This window comes from Notolepis coatsorum (genome assembly GCF_963971535.1).
Source record: "Notolepis coatsorum genome assembly, chromosome: 3".
Classification (NCBI taxonomy): Eukaryota; Metazoa; Chordata; class Actinopteri; order Aulopiformes; family Paralepididae; genus Notolepis; species Notolepis coatsorum.
The window spans coordinates 124233489-124261194 of record NC_140167.1 but is presented as its reverse complement, the minus strand read 5'-3'; the positions used below and the strand labels follow the sequence as shown (position 1 = coordinate 124261194).

At 46.1% G+C, this 27706-nt stretch overlaps 1 protein-coding gene across 1 annotated transcript in view; it reads right to left on the bottom strand.

Annotated features, from left to right (window-relative positions):
- LOC311225992 (dynein axonemal heavy chain 7-like) overlaps positions 1-27706 on the bottom strand; it is a gene marked incomplete at both ends in the record, with an annotated part of 810419 nt that overhangs the window by 520587 nt on the left and 262126 nt on the right. The window contains 1 exon segment of the mRNA XM_084311374.1: positions 26768-26950. Coding sequence (XP_084167500.1) covers positions 26768-26950 — 183 coding nt within the window.

The window sequence follows — 27706 nt, the reverse complement described above, 5'->3', positions numbered from 1 at the left end:
GGGGAAAAAGATAAATAAAAAAAAACTATATACACACACAATGCAAATTATGAATGGAGTCGATACAGCTAGATCGCTAACATAACGTCTCATCTGCAAGTGGTCCAAACATGCCTATGCAATATCGACAACCGTGGCCCAAATACATGTGTTCAACGCATTTGTCTTGTACAGAAAACAGTGCAACTACCCATACACTATACTATACTATACTATACTACAATATACTATACTATACTATACTACACTATACTATACTACACTCAGCTAGCTATACTATGTACCGGTACACATGGTTCTGTCTGTATCACACAATGATGGATTATTTAGAAGTAATCTGTACTTCTGTGTGCCGGATTATTTAGAAGTAGTCTGTACTTCTGTATGACAACTAATAAAGAAACTATTTAGAGAAATCCCTCTTTGTGTGGTACAGAGCGAAGCATTTGTCACGATGCAGGGGGACTTTGCACGATGTGCAAAAATATCTGGTCTCACTCCTGATGCCACGCCTACTGCAGACACGACATTTCCTACACGGTAGCTTTCTCTTCGGGGTGGCTTTGTATGCAACCATTACATGCTTCACAAAGCCACCCACTAATCTGCTCTGCGGGTCCCCCAGTGGGGCCCTAGGGTCGACACGCCCCACCTGCTCAGCCCCTGCCTCCTCCTCATCCCCACCCCCTGCCTCCTCCCCTGCCTCCTCCCCTGCCTCCGCCTCCGCCTCCATCTCCGCTGTCACCCCAGGAATCTTCTTCTCCTTACCGTCTGTGTAGGTCCGCGCCACAGCCCTGGTGAACCGGAAGAGGTTGGAGTAATGCCCTTGTGGGTGCTTTTTTTTGTACAAGACAAACGCGTTGAAGATACATATTTGGATCAGATACATCACAAACTTTTTGGTCCACTTTCCAGTCTTACGTGTAACCGGATAGTACGATATATTTTGATCCAGCTGATCGACGCCGTTCATGAATTTATTGTACTCCAGGATTGATGTTGGCTTGAGCATCTCCACCCTCAGCGCTTTGCCCTTCTTCTGCTTCTTCCACACCATCGCCTTTTCCATAGTGTCCTCGTGGAAGCTGCTGATGGTCTTCACGATTCTCTTATCGCGCCATGCCACGATCAGGACCTCCTTGTTGTTGACCGCAATGCGCTCCCCCACACCGATGTCACGTTTGGTAATGTTCTTGATGATGGCTGGCTCGCCCCGGTGCTTCCTGAGGGTACCACAGACGTCGGTCCTCAACTGTCGGAGCCTGGCTGACATACGTACCGAGTTGTAGAAGTTGTCCATGTAGAGCGTATAGCCGGCCCCAGACAGACGTCCAAGCAGACCGACGACCGTGTCCCCCAGGAGCGAGCCTTCCCGACAATATGGCTTAAATGAAAAGCAATATCCTGTGCGTGATTCGCACAGGAAGTAGGACTTGATGCCATAGCGGGTGGGCTTGTTGGGGTTGTAGACCCGGAAGGTCAGGCGGCCTCGCCATGCCATCACCCCCTCGTCAATGGCGAGCTCGCGTTCAGGCTGGTACAGCTCCTTGCACCTCGTGTTTACATGGTCGACTACAGGGCGTACTTTGCACAATTTGTCTCTAACCTCCAGGGAAGTATTGTCCGCAAAGTGGAGGAATCGCCAGATCAATTGGAACCTGTTGCGTGGCATGGTATCAGAGTAGTACGGTGTGTACATCATGTCGTCAGTGGTCCACATCTGGTCCACGCGAGGCTTCCGCAGGACACTGCTAAGGAAATGGAGTCCGAGGAACTTCTTCAGCTCCTTCAATGTGAGGGGCTTCCAAAGCAGTGCCCTGCTACTGGTTAGCGTGGGGTCCAGCCGGGCAATGGACTGCTCAGCGTAGAGGTTGGACTGGGCAACAATAGAGTTCAGAAAAGCATCCGTCAGGAACAGATCCATCCATTTCGCAGGCCGGTAAGATCTGAGTGCCTTGGCGTCCTGGAGCAACCCCGGTTGGGCTGTGAAGGGGATCCTTTGAGGCACCCAGCCCTCACGAGACCAGGCATTCTCCTCTTCCTGACGGATCGCAGCCCTGCTCTTCGCTCCTCCACGACCTGTCAATTATACAAATATACTATAACACCCCTACTGTAGACATTCATATGCCACGTAGTTACAAACTGTGTGAGTGAATGAGTGAGTGTGTGTGGGGTTCAGATGTCAGAGCTGGACGTGGTGTGGGGGTCAGAGGTCAGAGCTGGAAGTGGTGTGCAGAGTGAGGCCAACTTACCGCTCTTAGATGTGCGTTTCCGCCCTGCAACAGGTTCCGGCATGTCCAGACTAGCATCCAGTTCTAGAATCACATGATGTAATACATTACACTAGGGCAACGCATTGTCATTGTATTTACCACCATCACCACCAGACCAGGCCCTGCAGCAGCCAGTCACCACCAGGCCCAGGCCCTGCAGCAGCCAGTCACCACCAGGCCCAGGCCCTGCAGCAGCCAGTCACCACCAGGCCCAGGCTCTAGCAGCAGCCAGTCACCACCAGGCCCAGGCTCTAGCAGCAGCCAGCTACCACCAGGCCCAGGCTCTAGCAGCAGCCAGTCACCACCATGTACAATTACCTGCAGGAGTAGAATGTGATCCTATGTCGTTGCCAGTCTCAGCGTCACTATCTGCAGGGTCTGCGCCAGAATCTGAATTGGATTAAATTCATTCAGTAAGTAAGTCTCACAAAACACAATAGTAATACATTTACACATACATAAATGTAGTTAGTACATACCCAAGCATGTTGGTGTATTGGCCCCGGATTCGGTTTCGGAGTGTTCTGCTGTGTGAACACAAAATAAATCAGCGGCCATCAAAGCATGTACATGTGTGTGTGTTGTAATCAATGGAATTTTACATATGCTACACAACCATGCATTTAAATATAGGCCTCGCCATGTGTCCATGCCATTGTGTATGTGTGTGCTGTAATCAATGGAATTTGCATATAGAGGCCTCACCATGTACTGCGAAGTTCAAAGGTGTTGGAGAGGATGCATGTCTTTTGATCTTGTGTGTGTGTGTGTGTACACACACTGCACACACACACACACACATACACACACACATCAAATGGCATGGGGTGAGGCATCTACACACACACACACACACACATCCATGTAACTAAATGTAGTGGCCTGTACATGCCTACTATATCCTATATCATTCAACTATCGATTTGAACATGCACAAAACAATATTCACATTGCAACATACCAATTACCACGTCGACCACCACCACCACGTCGTATCATGCCCAGCATGCAACTATTATCACTTACATGATAGCTACACACTTCAAAGAGCCACTTCAAAGGGCGTGCACATGCACACACACACACACACACGCACACAAGACAACCTAACTGTAGCACATGGTAGCGTGGCCTGTACTGCATGCCTACTATATCCTATATCATTCAACTATCGATTTGAACATGCACAAAACAATATTCACATTGCAACATACCAATTACCACGTCGACCACCACCACCACGTCGTATCATGCCCAGCATGCAACTATTATCACTTACATGATAGCTACACACTTCAAAGAGCCACTTCAAAGGGCGTGCACATGCACACACACACACACACACACGCACACAAGACAACCTAACTGTAGCACATGGTAGCGTGGCCTGTACTGCATGCCTACTATATCCTATATCATTCAACTATTGATTTGAACATGCACAAAACAATATTCACATTGCAACATACCAATTACCACGTCGACCACCACCACCACGTCGTATCATGCCCAGCATGCAACTATTATCACTTACATGATAGCTACACACTTCAAAGAGCCACTTCAAAGGGCGTGCACATGCACACACACACACACACACGCACACAAGACAACCTAACTGTAGCACATGGTCGCGTGGCCTGTACTCTACATCCCTACTATATCCTATATCATTCAACTATCGATTTGAACATGCACAAAACAATATTCACATTGCATTAGTAAACATGACGTACCGTTGCCCCGTCGACCACCACCGTGTCCGACTCCCACGTCTGAATCGTGCGATGAATCAGACTCATACCTCCGACCCAAGCCGAGATCATCGTCAGATGATTCCGGAGCTAGAATATAATAAATGCATATCAGCGTTAGGTTTGGCAAACTAACGTTACATAGTCACAGAATAAGCGGTAGGTAAATCATCAAATACACGTTTCACACACACACAATCACATGCATATCGCCGGCGTTGGTTTGTCGAACTAACGTTACATAGACAGTCACAGTATGTAAATCATCAAATACACGTTTCACACACACACACAATCACATGCATATCGCCGTTGGTTTGTCGAACTAACGTTACATAGTCACAGTATGTAAATCATCAAATACACGTTTCACACACACACATATATATATATATATATATAAGACCGTGTAATTACCTGGTGGTTCCCAATCGGCGCTCCCATCAGATTCGTGGGCGGTCGAATCGCTGTCCCCTGACTCGCATGAAGAAGCTATGACCACAGCGGCAGCCTTCCTCTTCCTCGAACTGCGTCGGGTAGAGCCGCTCCCGGTCCCGGGGAGAGACGCGTTACTGGGCCCAGCAACGGTCTCACGGCTCTCTCCGATCGGAGCTACCAAAGACGTTGGTGCTGTTGGTGCTGCTGCTGCTTGAACAACCGCGGGTCCAAACGCCAGCTTCGTCTGAACAAAGCGACCCGCCGCCGGATTGTCCCCTCGCTTTCCTACACTACGTCTCTTCATACTGATCTAAATGAAACTACTAACTGATCAAACTACTATTACTACTACTGAAATATACTACCTAGACTACACACTAATCCCTCGAATAGTACTACTACTTAGCACGACTAAGTACTTTCTAAAGCACAGCTGAAACCTTACAATTAGTCTGATACTACCACTATACTGTATAACACTATAAATATAGACTATAGGCTGATCTCAATTCAAATCTCTCTCTCAATCTCTCTCTCTCTCTCTCTATCGCTCTATCTATCTCTCTCTCTCTCTCTCCTCCAAAACCTCGTAGATTCTGGGATCGCGCTAACGTTTTATACCTGTGGTTACATTGGCCAGGTATGCTGGCCAATCAAATGCCAGATTCATTGTGGGGTACAATATTCCCCCTATTGTGATAGTGTTAGAAAATAGGGGGACACTGCCACCTAGTGAAATTTGAGAGGAAATGCAGTTTCCGGTTAAAATTTTCTTCCAAAAGCTCGGCGGTGAAGTTCAGACGGGGAAAATCGAAAAAAGATGTAAACAGATCAAAGACGCTGTACAGCGTCCTCGGCACCTTGAGCATGGCCGGGAAAGACGCTGTAAAGCGTTTCCCGGCACCCAAAGTGTTAATACACTGTTATGTTTTGTTATACACTGTTATGTTTTGTTATACACTGTTATGTTTTATTATGCACTGTTTTGATATCCACTATTATGTTTTATTATACTCTGTTGTGTTTTGTTATACACTGTTGTGTTATTATTATGCACTGTTATGTTTTATTGTGCACTGTTATTGTGCGCTGTTATGTTATGTTTGACAAACTCACAGTGAGTCGGATGTGCTGTGAGCTGCGCCAAGGGCCGTTACCATAATAGCGGGACTATGGGACGATGTGTGCCTTTTATCCTCCAGTTATGTCATGGTTTTTAAGCATGTTATTGTTCATGTGTTCTTTATTGGCCGTACATTCTGGGCCGTTTGTCTCGGGAGGTTTTTTGGCCACATGCAGGACTCTGTTTGATGAAAACAGTAGAGAGGTTGATGATTGTGCCATTTCTCTATTGACTCTTGTGGGTCGGCCGGTTGGGTGTGTTTTTTATTATGTGGTTGTTTGTTGGTAATTTTGCTTGAGGTCCCCCTTCTATTTCATTTTCTCCCTACCTGTGGGTAGGGAGAGGGGGGACTGATGAAATATGACACGTATCATGTAATTTTATAAGCGGAGACATTCTCCCATCACTACACTATATAAAGCTGGTTTTACGTCTCTCTCTCAGACAAGAGGACCACTCACAGATCAGTGACCTGCAGGCTGACCCCTGGTACATGGTACCGTTCCTCTCACACAAGCACACACACACGAACCCACACACACACATCCACACCCTCAAAGCACATACACAAACCTACACACACACACACACACAAACCTACACACACACACACACACCCTTGCTCACCCACCAGATTAGCCGATCACATAAATTCAACAGGATGTCACAAGCCGGTGAAATACGACTGGGTCATTCAGTGGTCACGAAGACCAGTCTCCATTAAATCACAGATCGTTATCTTAGACCCACACACGCACCTACTTACACGTTAACGTGCGATACATGCACTCATGCACGCCGGACATACAGGCTGCCCAATACACAAGACACACAAATGTGCACTGAGGAGAGACACCACATACACACTGAACTATGGGATCGCTAATAAAGATCACCCCCAGAGCCAAGGGGGGACTTCACTTCACTTCACTTCACTTCACTTCACTTCACTTCACTTGACTTCACTTCGACTTTTTCTGCTTTGACTTGGACTGGACACAGACTGGAACGGAGGAGACATGCTGGACTGAGACAATGACTTGACTTTTATAATTTCCTTTAATATACTCAACCGGCCGGTTGTAACAATCTAGATTTCAAATTGTACCTTGCTATATTCACCTTGTATAAATACTTTGCTTATTCACTTTTATATTACATTGCTTGTTAAACTTTTTATAATAAATACCTTCAAAAGTGTTTCATCTCTTATATCTTTAAGTATCTTTTACAACTTTCATGTTTGAGTCTAAAACGTGACACTACGAACGTTACTGAATTGAGGAGTTTTCTCGGCATGGTCAATCAGCTGGGAAAGTTCATCCCTCAGCTGGCCGAGACTGATAAGCCGCTTCGGGACCTCCTCTCAAAGAGAAATTGTTGGGTCTGGGACGTGGACCAGGCTATGGCGTTTGAAGCGCTGAAGAAGGCACTGTGTTCTGCTCCTGTGCTGGCTATGTATGACCCGAACAGAGACACTAAAGTGTCAGCTGATGCATCATCATATGGATTGGGAGGCGTTCTTCTCCAGAGAGAGGAGGAGGGATGGAAGCCTGTGGCGTATGCATCACGCTCGCTCAATCCAACTGAGCAGCGTTACGCGCAGGTAGAGAAGGAGGCGCTAGCCCTCACATGGGCCTGTGAAAGGTTCCGGGATTACCTCATAGGGAAACATTTCTGCCTGGAGACCGACCACAAACCCCTACTCAGTCTACTTGGAGCCCAAGCACTGGATCTGCTGCCGCCAAGAATCCAGCGCTTCAGAATGAGGCTCATGCGCTACTCATACTCCATTGTGCATGTACCAGGAAAGTCACTTTGGACAGCAGACATGCTGTCGCGTGCACCTGTGGAGTCACGTATGTCTGCAGGAGATAAAGAGCTGATGGAGAGCACCAACATATACGTGGACTTTGTTCTCGAGAGTCTACCTGTCAGTGCCTCATACGTGGAAAACCTGAAAGAACAGCTGAAAGCTGACAGTGTTTGCTCGCGTATTATAACACTGTGCACAGAAGGATGGCCAGCGCATGTAAAAGAGGAACCGCTGTTGAAAAACTACTGGCCAGAGCGAGATACACTCACAGTGGAAGATGGACTACTGTTGAAAGGAGCACGGCTTGTAATACCAGCAACAATGCAAAATGATGTGCTGGCCAAAATACATGAGGGACACCAAGGCGTGGTGAAATGTAAAGCGCGTGCGCATCAGTCTGTGTGGTGGCCAGGACTCGGGCAGCAAATAAATAGCATGGTACTCAACTGCAGGACATGTATACAAGAGCGCCATAACCACAGAGAGCCACTCATGGTGTCTGAACGCCCTGAAAGACCATGGCAGAAGTTGGGGGCAGATCTGTTTGTCTTGGGAAGCAAGACATACCTGCTCGTTGTCGACTACTTCTCCAGGTATGTTGAGATTGCACTATTATCTCACACCAGGTCCACCGACATCATCGTTCACCTCAGCTCAATCTTCGCCCGCCATGGCATTCCAGAGGTCCTGATGTCAGATAATGGGCCACAGTTTTCTGGACAGGCCTTCGCGTCCTTTGCAGCTACATATGGATTCAGGCATGTCACCAGCAGCCCGAGGTTTCCCCAAAGTAATGGCGAAGCGGAACGCGCAGTCCAGACAGTAAAAAATCTGCTGAAAAAGGCTGGAGATCCTTATCTGGCTCTACTCGCCTACAGAGCCACACCTCTCCAGAGTGGTTACAGCCCGGCTCAACTTCTCATGGGCCGACGTCTCCGCACCACTGTGCCGACCATTCCCTCCAAGCTAGTTCCTGCGCTGCCGGACTGCAGTGCGTTCGCTCGGAAGGAGGAGAAGAGAGGCGTGGCGGATGCTGAAACTTACAACAAACGTCACCGTGCCAAAGCTCTCAGTGACTTGTCACCAGGAGAACAAGTATGGGTCACTGACGCTGAAGAGTCTGGGACGGTGCTCCAGAAACACTCCACTCCAAGGTCATACTTGGTGGATCTACCTCAGGGGGTGGTGAGACGCAACCGCCTGCACCTGATACCTCTTCAGACATTTGAGCAGGACAGAGGTTCCCCACTACAGCACCAAACGCCAGAGCCAACTCTTGAGCAGGCTGAGCCAACTCCTGAGCAGGCTCCCATGTCACCGGGTGTGGTATCCCAAGCCGCACCTAAAGGGACTCTCACTCTCAAAACCCGGTCTGGGAGAACTGTAGTGAAACCTAATAGGCTTGACCTGTGAACTGGGGGGGGGAAAGGGGATCTGAAATTGTTTAAAAAAAAAAAAAAAAAAAAAAAAGGGCACAAATGTATAAGACAAATTAAATGTATGTAAATATGGTATGTAGAATGTAAATGGTATAGTCTAGTATAAGGCACTATGAATAATAATGTTTGGTTAACAGGGTTAAACAGGGACAGACCTTTCTACGCAAGAGGCAGAATAATCCTCTAAGGTTTGAGGAGACAAAGGCAGTCTACCCTTTTGTTCTCAAGAAAGGGGAGATGTGGTGTTATCATAGTTTAGACCATCTATGTGGGCCGGGTCTATTGGTATGAGGAACAGGAAGTAAGGTGAGTGCCCGGCCAATAGGAATGGGGCTGGGGACTATGTATAGGAGGGGAGTTCAAGGTAACGGGGGAGTTAACTGACGTGATTGCGATGGTAAATAAATGACCAGATCCGTTCACAGTTGTGGTCTCACGTTATTCCAAGAATACGCGACATATACTACCACCAACTATGCTAATATGTCTATACTACTACAGTATGTACTCAGAGTATAACACTCAAGCTCGACACTGCTAGACAAACAATACTACTTATCCTTGGCTGCTAGATATGTACCACTCCTGCTGACTTGTTGTACACAATTTGTAAGTTGCTTTGAATGAAAGCGTCAGCTAAATGACCAAATGTATTTAAATATGTAACTCACAAAACATTCCATGGCCCCAAAATCATGTGGGGACCCCCCCTGGGGGTCCTGACCGACCCACAGGTTGAGAACCACTGCTCTAGGTGATCGTTTCCCTCTTAGTGTATTTATGTTCGTTTGTTTTTTCTTTTCTCCACCCCCATAATATTGTTCATTTTCTGCCTACAGTGAAACATGATAGCAGCTATCTGTTAGTTAAAGCTGTTGACAAAAAGTGCACTGACTTGTGTGCTGTTTGGGAACAGTTGACAATGTTTATGTAAAGCTTTTCATCAGCTCACCTGAATATGTGTTCTCAAGTTAGTGCTGGACGTGTGGGAAGTTGAGAGCAGCTTCGTTTTTGGCTGACACAATAAACACCTAAACACATGTTTTAGGCGTTTTTTCAGTCAAACTCATACATTTTTCCAGATAGGGCCATGGAGAGGCATCATTGTTATTGACATCATCTTCATCAATGCCATCAGCCCTGGAAACATCGAATCCCTCTGCCATTTCGCACGGACTGGTTCATTCATTCATTCAGTGGTCTGTGTTTTGATTTTCACTTACTGATTTGCGGAGTTGGAGTGGCATGTCCCGCCCTATCCTGCCTCTGATTGGCCTACCCGTAATGTTTTGGCCTAACCTTACCCAATCGTGAGTCGTCATACTCATATCTAAACCAACCAACCAATCATCTCCGGGGAGTTTTTTTTTTCTCACAAATCTTTATTTAGTCTGTTTCTCCGGATAGTAGCATGTAGCGTTTTGCTCACGCTACGTCACTACTTGATTCTAAAAATAGCTGCACTACAGAGAACGCTACTTGGTTCAAAAGTAGCGACGCTACCATCACGCTACTGAGAAATGTAGTTAAGCTATGTAGCGTCGCTACTGCCCATCACTGCTTACTAGTTGCGTCTCAAAACATTTCTAAAAAAAGAATATTATGATTTCTTTAATGACCCCAAAGCAAAACGGTATTTTTCCAAGGCATATAAACAAAGTAATTTAGAAGCTGCACCGGGCTGCACCGGGCAGAAAAGATCATTGATGCCAAGACGAAACGTCGCATTTTGCTGCATTAAGGTAAGACAATGGTTAATCTATTATTGGATGCCTTCATTTGAACACTTAATTTGCACTATATATTAAAAGAGTGGGGCACGCCTCGCATAGCCTAGTGGGTGTGTGCATATTGACAAAAAAGGAAAACATTTGCGCGCTGCGCGTGTTATTGCCTCCCCTTCAGCGCACCCGCCGCCTATGACGTTATTATATGACTTATCTCCGCACCCCCAACTCTGACTTACTTCCCGCGCCCCTGCACAGAACAGTGTTTTTACATGTTACCTCTGTAGCATCCGAGTACACGCAACACAGAACGGTGTTTTTACATGTTACCTCTGTAGCATCCGAGTACACGCAACACAGAACAGTGTTTTTACATGTTACCTCTATAGCATCCGAGTACACGCAACACAGAACAGTGTTTTTACATGTTACCTGTAGCATCCGAGTACATGCAACACAGAACAGTGTTTTTACATGTTCAGTGTTTCCCATTAATTACCTAGACTGTGGCGGCCCGCCACATTCTAATTTGTCCCACCACAGTTGTATAATGAACCGAAAATTATTCTTGTATATATATATATATATTATATTATATAATATCGTATATATATATTATATTATATATATTATTATTATATATATATTATATTTTTATAAATATTTTTTAAATATAAAGTTTGCCAATAGGGATGTATCAGTAGCATTGGCAGTGGTAGTAGTTGTAATAGTAATGCAGTATATTTTTTTATATTCTAAAAAATAAACCAGTTCAACACAGATAACCACTTTTGCTTAATTTCTTTGATGGCTCAAATGTATGCTCTAGTCTAGTAAATTTTGTGTTTTGAGCACAAAGTTAGATGGGTAGACACTAGATGGGTGTTTAGCTGGAGTTGAGGATGTAGAAACAATTCTTATTGGAGACTGGAACACAGACTGGATATGCAACGAAAAGATGCACCCGTCTTCAAGTCCTTCAGTAGGTTTTGTGATCTGCACGGCCTCAGCCAGCTAATCACCCAACCCACCCGGGTATGTGAATCAACACAGACTACCATTGATCTCATTCTGACCTCTGACAAGTCCAAGATCTCCAGTAAAGGGGTTATAGCATGCGGGTTAAGTGATCATGATATTCTGTACCCGCAAAAAGCTAAAACAAAAGACCGGCTGTCACAAAACAGTCATATCTAGAGACCTCAAAACCTACTCTAGCGAGGCCTTTAACCTAGAACTGGAGAGCCTGGACTGGCCAGATGAGCTCAGTGGTACACTGGTTGAAGAAACATGGCTTGGTTTCAAAACCAAATTTTCAACAATACTAAACGACATGCCCCCCCCCCCCCCCCCCCCCCAAGAACCACCATGGTACAAAATCGCGCTGAGCCGTGGATGCACTCCGAAATATTGACCGCTATGACAACCAGAGACAAAAAATGCTCTGAGTTTCATAAAAGTCAGTCAAAGTTTACCAAAAGCTCGAGCAATGAACTCCAAGCCCACGTGACTGAACTCAAACTGGAAAGAAACAGACTAAGAAATGATGTAAACTCCATGATCAAAACTGCAAAAAAGAATTTCATCAATGACAAAACTGAGGAAAACTAAAATAAACCCTGTGAACTTTGGAAATGACTCAATAATCAACTAAGCTGCAGTAAAAAACGTAAAACTAGATTTTCAAACATAAACATAAAGACAAGCTGGATGTGGCAAATTACTTTAAAAATTATTTCACAAACATAGCCACAACACTGGTAAATAAACTACCCTCCCACTCAGGGCATTTTGGGGTAGAACACATCCTAGCCTACTACAATAACCTAGGGGTCTGCAAAGACGATTTCAAACTAGAAATGGTAACAACAGCTGAGGTGCACAAAAAACTGAGCGCCCTCCAACCTAACAAGGCCACTGGCCATGACAATATCCCCTCCAAATTCCTCAGAGACTCAGCCGCCGCCATCACCCCAGTCATCACACACATAATAAACCTCTCCATAAAACAGGGACACGTACCCAAAGACTTCAAAATTGCGAGAGTAACCCCCCTGCACAAAAAGGGCAGACAATTGGACCCAGGCAACTACCGCCTTGTTTCTATTCTTACCTCCATCTTGAAAGTCATGGAAAAAAATGTATACGAACAGGTCGAAAAGTACCTTGCGGAAAAAAATCTAATCTACGAATTACAATCTGGCTTCAGAACATCCCACTCGACTAACACATGCCTTCTCTATTTGAACGACCACATCAAACAAGAGGTGGACGCGGGCAAATACTGCGGCATGGTCATGCTGGACCTACAAAAGGCCTTCGACACTGTCAATCACTCCATTCTGATTGACAAGCTAAAAGCAATTGGTTTTGATAGTCTATCAGTGAGCTGGATGCAATCCTACCTGGAGGGGAGAGAACAGATGGTGGAGGTAAATGGTACTCTACCCCCCCCCCCCCCTCCCAGCGAACTGTAGTGTTCCACAAGGAAGCGTTACTGTTCCTAATTTATGCAAATTACATGTCGTCAGCTTGTGACTGCAACTTGTTCCTGTTCGCAGACGACTCAGCCCTGCTGGTCTCTGACAGGAACAAGTTACAGGTTGAAAAAACCCTCAGCTCGGAACTCGGCAGAATCTGCACCTGGCTCGCTGATAACAAACTATCATTACACCTGGGTAAAACAGAGTCCATTCTCTTCGGTTAAAAAAACTCAGCAAGTTACAGACGGCTTCTCAGTTACAGTGGGTGACAATATTGTCACAAGGAAAGATGAAATTACATACCTGGGTTCCATCCTAGAGGCAAATCTTTCCTGTGACCAGTGTTAATTTTGTCAACTAAAATGATGACGAAAGATGTTCATCAACAAAGGTTTTTTTCATGACAACAACGAGACGTGACGTCACATTATTGAAGACCACGTGACACTAACGAGACTAAATAGTTTATCAAATATTGTTGACCACAACTGAGGACACAAAAATGTAATTTACAAAAACCAGGACAAAATGTCTCTTCATGTATGTTGATATTGTTGACTAAAACAAGACGAGAAAAATAATTATAACTTTTCTTAATGCCCTCGTCCCGACAGAGCAGTGTGACGGGGAGCTCTGTGATTAGCATTAGCTGAAGAGCTATTTGAAAAGCTAGTTTTAGTTTAACGTTACCTTGGCTAAAATTGGGACTATTCATAATCCAGCTGCAGACCGGCAAGCAAAGTACAGCAAGTTGGCAAAGGAGTATTCCAAGGTAAATCACTTTTTCACCAGTAACGTTACATTGTTTGTATTTCCATCTAGCTCGCATTAACTAGTGGCTAACCTAGCTCACGATAATGTGGTTAACTGATCGACCTCTCGCACACAATTAATGACATGTTGCGGACAGCCATACCGGTGACAATGTTTAGCTTTTAGTGCCAAATGATAAGAGTCTGAGGCGGAGTCTCAAAAAAGAATGTTGAATATTTATTGTGCATTTAAAATCACAATAGAGCCTCTGCTACTAGCTGACCTAAACGGAGCCTTCTGGAAGCAAGTGCAACAACGTATAATGTCCGTGTGGAACCAATGTGCCAACCAGCGTTTCCGTTAGCCGGTAATTACCGGTATTTGACTGGCAAAATATGTTGAAGTCCGAATATTTAAATATCTCCGGTCATAATGTCCGGTGGAAATAATTCCTCTAAGCACAATTTCATTATTTGAATTGTATTAAAATAGACTAAAATTAAATAGCCTATGCGATGAACATTTGTTTCATTGTGCTTCGCTCTAATAAAGCGCGGATGGCGCCGCTCGGATGTGAATCTTTTTTTTTCTTTTTTTGAGCCTGTCTGGCCACCATAATAACGACAAACAGCTATACGAGCAAGAGAGAGAGATGGCCAAACAAGCTAAACTTAACAAATATTTCATGAAACCAAGCACAAGCAGGTCTAATAATAATGACATTGACAACGAAGATGAGTCTTCTGAAGTCACAGAGACCGCCGATGCTCCCGCGGAAAATAAACAAATGTCGAGCGTTCAGGCGGCGGCCCGAGTGGAAAGTTAAATTCTCCTGGCTGAGGTACGACATTATAGTCTAGTAGTCTAGCGTCTATGATGTACGAGAGATAACATTGATTGAACGTACACAAAGTACACTTTATTGATTGAACCACAAAGAGCATCCCCAGTCTGCTGCTACCGTTGCGAGCCTCGCAGAAGTCCACCTGTTCCAATGCAATGGGGATCTAGTCGCAGGTACAAAACGGATAGGCAGAACGAGACGGGGTGAGTAAGTGTTGACATTTTTTAATCATAATGCAACTGTTGGTTGACTGCCGTGTCACATAGTAATGCATATAATTGATTATAACTAAATGTAGGCTATAATGAAATCAACAAACGCATTACGAGCATGTGGCTCGTCCTCTCGCTCTCTGCATGCAAACGAGGCAATGTGATGATCAACTACAGTTTGCTGTGTGTGAAGTTGAACATTATGATATGCGTGACGTGTCTGATACAACGAGGTGAAGCGATGTCGACTCGAGATTCATTTGGGGGTGCGTGTGACAGTTGCTGCAGCGGGAGCCTGCAGGGCGGGAGCTTGATGCTGGATCAGCGTATCGCACTAACTTGGGAGGCGAGAGATAGTAATTTGATTCTGCAAATCAATTTCTCATTCTTCGCTTGATGTAATTAATACAAATGTCCAATATAACGGAATTCGTTAGCTCATAAAAATGTGATTATAACAGACTGCTGTTTAAAACTCTGACCGGAATTTCAGGAATATGTCCGGGGATAGAAATCTTGCAGGTCACCCAGACCGGCACGAATATGTTCTAACGGAAACGCTGGTGCCAACAACCTTTCCGTGGGTGAAGCATAGTTGAGCATAGTTGTCATTTAATGATACTAATACTAATCTATACAATCACCTGTTGTTGAATAAATACCATTACTTTCTAGTTATTACTAAAAAAAAGTATATATAAAACAGTAGCTGTAAAAAAGAAAATACATTATTTTTTTTATAATTTATATAATATAATTTTGTTTAGTACATTAACTAAAAATAGACAAAAATGTCATCCGTTTTCGGCGACTAGATCTAGACTAAAGCAAAAAAGACAATATTGAGACAAAAACTGCCTAAGACTAAAATGCTCAGATATTTAGTTGACTAAAACTGACTAAACGAAAAATAAATGAAGATGACTAAATATGATGAAAACGAAAAAGGAGCACTTGACACTTGACTAAAAGACTAAAACTAAAATGAAAATAGCTGCCAAAATTAACACGGCCTGTGACAAAATGGCATCCAATGTAATCAAAAAAGTCAACCAACGAACTAGATTCTTGTACTGGATTTCCTCTCTGGTAAACAAGAATACCCTGAAGACTCTAGCAGGAGCACACATTCAAGGGTATTACGACTATGCTTGCACCTCATGGTACCAAAGCACCTCAAAGGCGCAAAAAATTCAATTACAAACATCACAAAACAAACTGGTCAGACTACTGCTTGACCTTACTACTAGAACCCACCTCACCCCTGCCCACTTTGACAACCTAGGATGGCTTAGAGTAGATGACAGAGTACAGCAACTTGCAATGGGCCTGGTCTACAAGATACACTACACCACTAAGGTACCCATGTACATGTCAAAATACTTCCGAAAGGTCAGTGAATACTACAACCACAACACCAGAGGGTGCTCCACAAATCATGTTAAACACAGATTCGGCTCAAACAAGAGACTAAACATGTTTTGCATTTATGCAACAACAATGTGGAATGCCTTACCCACAGCTGTAAATGAATGTGAATCACTACCCACCGTCAAAACCTCTCTAAAAGAGCACCTACGGGAGACTGCAATACGAAACTGGCCCCTGTAAATGTCCAAACCCAACCCCCACCAATGTACAGTTCCAGCTATGTAAAATGTATTGTTAACTAAGTAAATTATTTTTCAATATAAGTCTAGTAATGTGAATTAGCAAATATAATATAGTATGTTTTGATGAGTAAAAAGGGGTGGGATTAAATAAGTGTATGCTTCTTCCCACTCCTTTTCAAATATGTAAATAAAAATAATTAAAAAGAAAATCGAGAGGCGCCCTTGTGGCGCACCACGTTAGTGCATCGCACACCTACGCGGCCGTCCCAGGTTCGCTTCCCGCTCCCGGTGACATTTGTCGCATGTCTTCCCCGCCTATTCTCCCGTTCATCCTCTCCTCATCTGTCGGTCATGTCTGACCATGAAAAGCAATAAATGCAAAAAAAATTAAAAAAAAAAAATACAAAACATTTTGTTTGACTTTTTTGTTTGTTCTTTGTTATTTTTTATTTCTTTTTTATATACATTTATTATTTGAACGGCTTAAGGCTATATCTGTACTTGATGTTTGTTTGTTATGTTGCATATTTTAAATAAACTTCAATCAATCAATTATTATTTGTTTGATCCACTTTTTCTCCACTTTCTTCTATTTTTTCTCCCATCCCAATTACCCGCTGTGCCAATTCTCCCCTCCCCTGTCTTGAACGTTGCTTGCATATGCCCCCCACTGGCCGGTTGTAGGGAGGATAGAAGCCTTGCATCACGTCTCCCCTCCGGTACACGAGGAGGCAGCCTGTCACATCTTAACCTGCCAGCGCGGACTCTCATTGGCGAGGTGTAACGTGTGGGAGGCTCACACTACCCCCGCCATTTCCTGTCTCTGCTGTGCAGGCGTCCCCAACCAACCTGTAGGAGTCGCTGTCCACAACGTCCAGATTACCACCCATCGACTTCCACCTGCTAACTCTGCCAATTGAGTTAGTATGACGACTGGCCCAAGCTGGAGGCAACGCCGACAGCCGGAGTCGAACCCGGTGTCTCTTGCGTTGGTGACGAGCACCACCCAGCCGCTCAATCAATCAATTATTGAAGTATTTTGGCACCCCACCTCCTGCCTATAATGTGCAAGAGGATACACCCAGCCCAGGTGGATATTGACCATGCTCAGGAGGACACACTAGCCAATGTACATGATCCCTTTCAAAGTGCTGATATTCATAACGGTTTGTCCAGGATTCTTAAAATCTTACATTTAATAATCAGAATTTGGGGCCTTAAAAAGTCAGATATGTCTTAAAATTGTATTGGATTAGGAAATCACTTCTATGTTGTGATAACTTCTCTGTATCATGTTTAAATGTGTTTGGGTGGGAAATGTCCGGGCTGCAAAGTAAGCAGTATGGTAATAGCCTATCAGACCAATACATATTGAATTACTTCTAGTCATTTTCCTTAATAGTTCTTTGCTGGTATGGCCATGAAATACGTATTAGATTATATTGAAAGTGGTCTTAAAAGGTCTTAAAAAGTCTTAAATGTAACCTGTTGAAACCTGCAGGAACCCTGTCCGTCAACATCCACCTTCAGTGAGACCATAACACCTGCCCATCATGAAGATGATGTGTCACCCACCTCTACAAGCAGCAGTATCACCACCACCACTAAAGGTTTGACATCACAAGACCCTGCACTATGGCCAAGTGTCATAGGCCATAACAACAATGTGGTATCAAGGGGACCAATACAGGTCAAAGATATTATTTCCCCCCAAAATACAGCGAACATGGCTTCTGTATTCGGTCAGCACAGACTCAGTCTTCTGTTTGATATTATACAAAAAGAAAAGTGGTTGCCTAGTGGAGATTGAGGATTCACTATGTGTACCCTTGCCTATATGTAAGGGGTATTTGAAGACAAGGTGGGACAGGGCGCCGGGAAATTTAGCTGGAGTAGATCGATAAACTATATGAAATATAGAAATTAGGACTGGGACTTTATCGTGTTAATTTAGATTAATTAACTACAGAAAAAATCGAACATAAAAATAAATTACGCATTTTATTGCATGTCGCAGCATTTTGCTCTTGTCTGTCGGCTCCGCGCTGCGTTTTCGCCGATCAACCAATACATTGTTGGAAAGTTGAATTTTCAGCCTTTCGATCGTCACCCCACTCAACCTATTGCGTGCTTTGGGTCTCGAGCTAGAAGATTAAACATCCAGGGCGGTCAGGTGGCGTAGCGGAAATTGCGTTCGTCACCAACACCGGAGACGCTGGATTCGCCTGTTTGAATCCAGCTCACAGCTCCGGCGTTGTCACCAGCTTGGCTGGCCGTTCACACTACTACAATTGGCTGTATTAGAGGGTGGGAAAGTTGGCGGGGTGGGTCCGGGTCGTTGTAAACAGCGACTCCTACAGTTCGGTCAGGGAGCGCCTGCTCAGCGCGGATAGGATCTAAGGGGGGTAGTGTGATCCTTCCACACGTTACACCCTCTCAGTGAGAGTCCGCGCTGCCAGGTGAAAAGAAGCGGTTGATTGGCTAGACGTGTGTCGGAGGAAGCACGTGATAGCCTCCACTCTCCCAGACCGACTGTGGGGGGTAAGTGCGCAGCGACCAGGAAGGGGATTGGGAAATTGGCATAACGACTAACATTGGGATGGGAGAAAATCGGGGGAAAAAGGAGGGGGGAAAAGATCAATAATAAAAAAAATATATATATTAAACATCCGGAAAGCGGAATTTGACAAGCCGTTCGGACGAGGACGTTTGTTTTGAGTCGAGAGGCGAAATAAAGGTAGTGGATGGCCATTTTGGATAATCATGCTGAATTATTGCGGTACACACATTACAAAAACCTATAATATTATTTTACGTGGGATTTTTATAAACTTTGGACCTGTATGACTATACGACTTCAGGCTATGGAACCGTTATGTTTTCCAGCTCCTACCTCTCAGCTGGAACTTAACACTTTAATCGCCAGAGACGCCGAAACTCGTCATTCCCCGCCATGCTCATTCTGCCGAAGACGCCGTAACACGTCTTTGATATCAATATTTCAAAAATCTGTGATCGAAATCATATTTCTCCCCCGGAGACCTGAGATATACTGCTGAGCTCCACTCAACTCTCTAGCGGTTCAAGAGCGCCATCTGGTGGCAGATCGGCAGATCGCCCAACAGGAAGTGATCTGTGGATGAAGTGGTGCTCACCCATATTTCGTCCGGGCACTCGCTATCGTTAGAGGGACTCCATCTTGACACAGTGAACACAGATCGGTGCAAATAACTCGGTAAACAACATGATTTGGACGTATATACTATTGTTACAAAGGGTCAGATTAAACTGAATATATATATTTATTGCTTGATATCCCTTGTATAATATTTGTATATCGTTTGATATCCCTTGTATATTCTTTGTATATATACACGGAATATCCCTTTACCTAGGTACAAACCAGACCATAATACTCATTCTCCTATTGGACAGCGACCCCTAGGCGCCAACGGCCATACCCCCAATGGCAAGTTCAAAGCCACCGCCAAGGCTTGTCTCAACATGTCCAGGTTTGCGCAGTAATACGAGACAGAACTGAGGTTGGCACTAGATTATTCACCTTACGTATAAATACGTCGCAGGTGGATACAGCAGTAGTCTAGTCTTATCCCAACGTTAAAGCCTTCACCACGAGTCAACGACCAAGTGAAGTGAGCAACTTTGCGTCTAAATAGAGCACTTATAACATGTGCGAATAGGATAGTAAAAGTGTCAGAGTTTAGTGAAATAACGTCAACTTCGACCTAGTTAATGTGAAGTATAGTGCACAGGAGAATCTACACCGGCGAATGCAGAGCCTTTTCTGGCTGGATTATTGCTTTGGTACCGTGGCTGCTGGAGCAGAGAACCGTCTACCCCACTGCTGTGTGGGATCTACCCTGTGAGGAGCACCATCGAGCCCGCCTCTAGGACCACAGAGGCTGGCTAGCTTTCATCCATGCTGTCGTGCATACTGGATTATAGCTGTTGCTTTTGTCTGCCGATCAAGGGAGTAATGTACCGCCTCCCGTAGCTGGAGCTTCTTTATTCCGCGTTGATCCAGACTTTGCTCCCGAACATTCCTCTACCCTGCTGGCTTACAACCGGAGGGAACCCCCTAGTGTCTCCAGCTGACTACGAGTGTGCCTTATGTAATTCTTAGGCTACAGGTGCCGTCAGTTTATACCCATCTTACTATTCTCATGGACTTACGCTCTTGACCTACTTAAGTGTTCTTCGCCTTACAAGCGCAAGTATAATTCTCATTCTGTAACCTACCGTTGCTGCTATAATAATAAATCCCTCCAAATAGAACTTTAGGTGTCATTGTTGTATTCTTGTGTGGGTGTTCACCAGATATACCGTGTACTGTATGGCCAGTAATTAAAGTACATAACTAAGTAGTGGTTTAATAATACCATACTCTCAATACAGTCAGGGAATTGTACCCCTCAGTTACAATTGGTCCTTCGAGCCGGAGGGTATCAGTGTAATATCTAATATAATATTGATATTAACCATGGCCAGCGGTGAACACTCCCCAAGCAGCTCCCCCGAGCTAGAACGCCCGCAGCGCAGACGTCAGCCACCTCCCTATCTAGAGGCATACGCTGTCAGTCTAATACCTAGCTTTATAAAGACGTTAAATGCGGATAAAATAAATAAAGCGGATAGTCAAAGCATGTCAAATCCTACCGACCAGGCGACCCTGCCCGTAGAGACACTAGTGGGTTCTAACGTAACTGACCAAGCTCACGGGGGGGACCAGGGGGGACATGACATGACTATACCCCCAGACAACGTCAACGGAATAGTCCCCGGAGAGCTCCAGGATAAAGAAAGCGCTCCGGGGACAGAACCCGACACACAACCAAGAGAAGAGAAGCGCGCCCAGGAGATAGACCTCGGGGCGCGCCAAGAGAACAGATCTCCAACGAGCACTGTCAGAAGCCGATCACCTCCGTCAGTGTCATCCCCCAGCGAGGCGGACCAGATGCTGGCGCAGGCATTCATCGCCACCCTGGCAGCCTCCACCGAACGCGATCGACTTCAGGGTGAACGCGATCGACTTCAAGCGCAACAACTAAGTGAGCGCGAACATTCTACCATGGAAAGAGAACGCCTCCAGGCTCAACAGACGAGCAAGCGCGAACAAGCTGCAGACCAACGAGAGCGCCTTCACGCGCAACTCCAAGCGCAAGCCCTTAGTGAGCGCGAACACGCTGCAACCGAGCGAGAGCGCTTCCAGGCGCAACAAAGGAGTGAAGACGACCGCATAAGACTGGAGACCAGACGCCTTCAGACGGAAGAGAACATTGAAAGAGGCCGCGCCGATGCACAGCGCGCCGCCGCCAATGCACAGCGCGCCGCCGCCAATACCCAGCGCGAAGCACAGCGCGACGCCGCCCATGCCCAGCGCGAAGCAGAGCGCGACCGGCTGCAGGCGCAGATGGTAGAACAATTGATTGCCATGGCGACACCCCCTCTCTCCGCACGGAGCTCCCGGAGATCATCACGACAAGGGTCTAGGGCACATTCCCCTACCCGACCAAGCGACCCGGGACCCCGCCAACAGGAGGATCCTGTCTACGTCTCCGAACCCCCTCCCCGACCGGTCCATACGAGACCCAGCCACCGGGAAGAACCGGCCTACGTCGCCGAGAGACTGACTAGAAGACTCCAGGACCTAGCAGAGGAAGAGGAAGAGGAAGAGGAGGAATGTCAAGCCCACCAGCAGCAACGTACTCTGGACTAGGAGGCCCAGTACAGCCCCGACGTCAGCCCCGAGTCACTGCACTACAAACCCCCGACCCAACTCACGGGTGAGTTTGACGTACAGTCAGCACCGAGGAACAGCACCTGGGTACCCGGCCCCTGGTACCCACCAAGTACCAACCCACGACAACACGTACGGGGAGACTCGCCCAGGAGGCCTCTTCCCCAACGCTCACCGATGTGCCAGCCATCCATGGCATCGTACCTTGGCACACCGACGTTCCCAGACTTTACGTGCGAGGACAGAGCACAGTACACGGAATTACGGATGTGCTTGGAGACTATGATGTCCGACGTCCCCGATGAGTCGTACAAATATGCCATCCTCCTCAAGCATCTCAAGGTGCCCAGAGCGCATAATATAGCGCTGGCATATTCCAACTCAAGCACCCCATACTCCGCGGCTCTAGTGGCCCTCGACCAGCGTTATGGACGCATATGGGACTACGTGATACAAGAAATAAGAGACATCGACCGCCTCCCCCCAGCCAAAGACAATAGAGCATTGGATGACCTCTCTATCAAGGTACAATCCCTGGTAGGGATGCTGGGATCCCAAAGGGAAAAAGGGAGACATGAACTATATGCTAACTCTAATGTAGAACGAATACTAGAGAAGCTCCCTCCCGCCCGACAAGAGCGTTTTCGGCGGCAGAGAGACCACCGCGACCCCAACGGCCCAGAGGCATCCCTCCTAGACTTATCTGATTTCCTCGCCAGGGAGGTCAGCAGCCTACGACTGGACACGTTCGTGTGGAGTGGACCAAGCCCAAGAGATGGACCTCGGGGATCTAATGATAACCGCCGGTCAGTGACTGTTATGCACCAGGCCGAGTCAGTGCCGCAGCACGAGAACCACAGCAACCCCCCAACCAAGGGGGAGTGGAAGATTGAATGCCAGTACTGTGAAGGGGAACATCGGCTGTATCAATGTGACACTTTCAAGAAGCTGACCACGGACGAGGTGAGTCAGTGGATCAAAGACCACCGCCGCTGCTTCCGCTGCGCGCGCAGCCATATGGCAGCTGAGTGCCGTTTAAAGAAGAAATGCAGCAAGTGCGACGGCGCCCACCTGGAGGTCCTGCACGACCTCAACAAGCGTCCGCCAGGGGGCCGGAGTGTGCCCGTCACGGTAATGTACCAGGCCGAGGCGGTGTCACCACAGACCAGGCCTGAAACCACCCCCTGGTGTCCCGACGGTCGCAGCAGACACGGGGACCGACAGTGCCACCCGTACTACCCCGAGTCGGCGCCACCAACGCCGAGTCACCACTCCCCCGCCAAAGAGGAAGGGGAGATCGTCTGTACCTACTGCGACGGCGGACACTGGCTGGCACAGTGCGCCGAATATAAGACACTGAACTCCGTCCAAGTTGATCAGTGGCGTGAGGCGGCCCAGGCGGGCGCCGCTTACCGCGCAGCACTGTGCGGGGCCCACCAGCGAAGATTAACCAAACAAGGCAACCGACCAACAGGAGTGCTCCACATAGACCCCAAGCATAGCGGGACCCCCCCGAGTGCTCATCAAAGTGGTCAGAGTGCTCCTGAGCTACGAGGACAAGGTCCTGGACACTTACGCCGTCCTAGACGATGGGTCTGAAAAGACTCTCCTCCTCGCATCCGCCGCAGCCCGGCTGGGTCTGCGGGGTGCCAAAGGAACAATGACAATCCGTACCATCAGAAGAGACCAGAAGACCATAAAGGGTGAAAATGTCTCCTTCAAGATAGCAGCGGTGGACCAGCCCGAGAAGCAGTATAGTATCACTAACGTCTTCACCAGCCACGACATAGGCCTGTCACAGTACACCTACCCCATCCCACAGCTGATGGCGAAGTACGTGCACCTACGTCAACTACCTATACCGCTCATCGACGCCGCCACACCGACCCTGCTCATCGGCTCCGACCACGCGGACCTCATTCTCCCAATTGAGGCGGCCCACATCGGACCCAAAGGATGCCCAGTCGCGGTTCAGACCCGACTGGGGTGGACGCTCCAGGGCCCCCTCTACGGACTTGACAGTAAACCCACGTCTACACGCTGCCTGCACACAAAGGTGAGCGACACCGGCCACTCTCTCGTACATGTCCAGGTTTGCGCAGTAATACGAGACAGAACTGAGGTTGGCACTAGATTATTCACCTTACGTATAAATACGTCGCAGGTGGATACAGCAGTAGTCTAGTCTTATCCCAACGTTAAAGCCTTCACCACGAGTCAATGACCAAGTGAAGTGAGCAACTTTGCGTCTAAATAGAGCACTTATAACATGTGCGAATAGGATAGTAAAAGTGTCAGAGTTTAGTGAAATAACGTCAACTTCGACCTAGTTAATGTGAAGTATAGTGCACAGGAGAATCTACACCGGCGAATGCAGAGCCTTTTCTGGCTGGATTATTGCTTTGGTACCGTGGCTGCTGGAGCAGAGAACCGTCTACCCCACTGCTGTGTGGGATCTACCCTGTGAGGAGCACCATCGAGCCCGCCTCTAGGACCACAGAGGCTGGCTAGCTTTCATCCATGCTGTCGTGCATACTGGATTATAGCTGTTGCTTTTGTCTGCCGATCAAGGGAGTAATGTACCGCCTCCCGTAGCTGGAGCTTCTTTATTCCGCGTTGATCCAGACTTTGCTCCCGAACATTCCTCTACCCTGCTGGCTTACAACCGGAGGGAACCCCCTAGTGTCTCCAGCTGACTACGAGTATGCCTTATGTAATTCTTAGGCTACAGGTGGCGTCAGTTTATACCCATCTTACTATTCTCATGGACTTACGCTCTTGACCTACTTAAGTGTTCTTCGCCTTACAAGCGCAAGTATAATTCTCATTCTGTAACCTACCGTTGCTGCTATAATAATAAATCCCTCCAAATAGAACTTTAGGTGTCATTGTTGTATTCTTGTGTGGGTGTTCACCAGATATACCGTGTACTGTATGGCCAGTAATTAAAGTACATAACTAAGTAGTGGTTTAATAATACCATACTCTCAATACAGTCAGGGAATTGTACCCCTCAGTTACAACTATTATACAACCTGGAAATGGATCGGGTATTTATACATCCCATAATAGGAATATCTCTGCTCCACGCTCATCGCCCAACGGCCCAAGGCAGCTACGGTAAGATTCAGCGTTTTTTTTTTAACGTGTTCCATATAAACTGCTCTGATGATCATATCACCCACACTAGATGAATGATATAATGTTGCCCACGGAATTATAAACGACCCCCCGCCCATCCGGTCAACATCAGATGATAAGTAGTAACTCCTAGAAGCACATCCAGTTGAAATTTTTTATCTCGCACAGATTCCTACCAAACTGTATTTGATCATCAATATAATGCATTTAGGGCTATAAATCAAGTTCTGGAGAAAGCTGCAGAAAACGATAAAAACATACTTATACTTTAGACCGTATTTTAGTATGAATATGTGAATGAAAAAGTATAACGTTGCTACACCCTGAACAATAGATATAGGACATTGAATGGGCCATAATAATGTCAATTTAGCAATACAATTTAAAAAGTTATAGCCCTGCAAAGAAGGGGAACTTCTCCATAGACAAATAGAGCTGGCGAGGGATGGTAAATTATTATTATTATTATTATTATTATTATTATTATTATTATTATTATTATTATTATTATTATAATAATAATAATAATAATAATAATAATAATAATAATAATAATAATAATAATAATAATAATAATAATAATAATAATAATAACTCACTAACTAGTCAAACTAAATGAATGTGTGCAAAACAGTTTATAGCCTTGGGATATGTGTGGACCTATTTTACTTTTGTCAATTATCTTGTTGAATTGATTGTTATTGTTATCGTAGAATTATATTTGATTTGGATGCTTTTAGAAAACTGTTATACAAGTTATAATTATGTATCAATACTGAAACATTTGAAAATAAAAACACTTTGAATTACAGTACACCTTGAAAACTCAAGATAGTCGGTCACCGACGCATGTAACTGTATGGGCTCAATGACACAGCAACAGTATAGTTCTCAAGGTTTAGGTCAAGTAGCTGAAGATTTTTTTCTTTTTTTGACCATCCTCCAATTTAGTAGTTATGCCAGTTCCCCCCTGAACCCTGTGCTGGTAGGCGAGGGCTTAGAGCTATACACTACCCAGCCCCCCTAGTGCTTAGACCTCTACATTACCCAGCCCCCTAGTGCTTATACCTCTACATTACCCAGCCCCCCTAGTGCTTAGACCTCTACATTACCCAGCCCCCTAGTGCTTATACCTCTACATTACCCAACCCCCCTAGTGCTTAGACCTCTACATTACCCAGCCCCCTTAGTGCTTATACCTCTACATTACCCAGCCCCCCTAGTGCTTAGACATCTACATTACCCAGCCCCCTTAGTACTTAGACCCCTACATTACCCAGCCCCCCTAGGAACAGGAACAAGGATCCCGCTGCTTTTAAGTATCAATCATGATAACATGATAAGGTGAACTAGAGCCCTGGATAAGATGAGCATGGTCGACTTCTCTCACCGTGGCGGGTGACGCCACCTCCAGGTCCATGGGCTCGAAGATTAGGCTCATCTGAGGGGACATCTGAATGATCTCGCCGCTCATCAGGCACAGCTTCTTGTTGTCGTCCAGCACCGTGTTCATGTTCTCGATCCACACCGCGTCCACTGGGCCATCAAAGATCAGCCACTTCCTGTCTGGGCTCTGTGGGTGCAGGAAATAGGGTTGTTGACCAAGGCTGGGTTTCCCAAAATGGATCCCTCTTTGACTATACAGTACTTTCTAAAGCCTTGTCCACACGTATACAGATATCTTTTAAAAGCGTAGTATTTTCTCTGCGTTTTGGCCTCCCATCCATGTGAAAACAACATAAAACATACGGTTATCCTATAACCATAGTTATATGAGTATAGCGAGTGCTCTGCACTCTGGTGGAACCCTATCCCTTATCAATCTAATACTGAATAAATTTCTTCACATGTACACACCCATCCGCCTGGCCACACCCACATCCGCTCCTCTACATAAGCGGGGACGTGGCCATACTAACAGCTCCTTCCCAAGTCTTTCACCACCAAAGGCGAAGACCACGGGGTCCTCAGTGAGTCAGTGCAGAGCGCTCGCTATACTCATATAACTATGGTTATAGGATAACCGTATGTTATATATCGTATAGCTTACGCTCTGCACTCTGGTGAAACACAGGAGCTGAGCAGAGCGGAAGCTCGACAAATGTACCCGCTGAGGCCCCCCACAACCATCAGAACCGGGGAGGACCCGAGCCCCCGGACCCCCCTAGAGGGGGACGGGAGGGAATCGGAATCCGACTGTGCAAAGAGGGTTTAATAACTTACCTTCACACAGAAGGACCTGCGACTACTCAGGCGCGCATCCCACATGCCACTAGGGAACGAATGAAAAAAAAATAAAAAACGTTACAGCCCTTAACATCACGGGGCC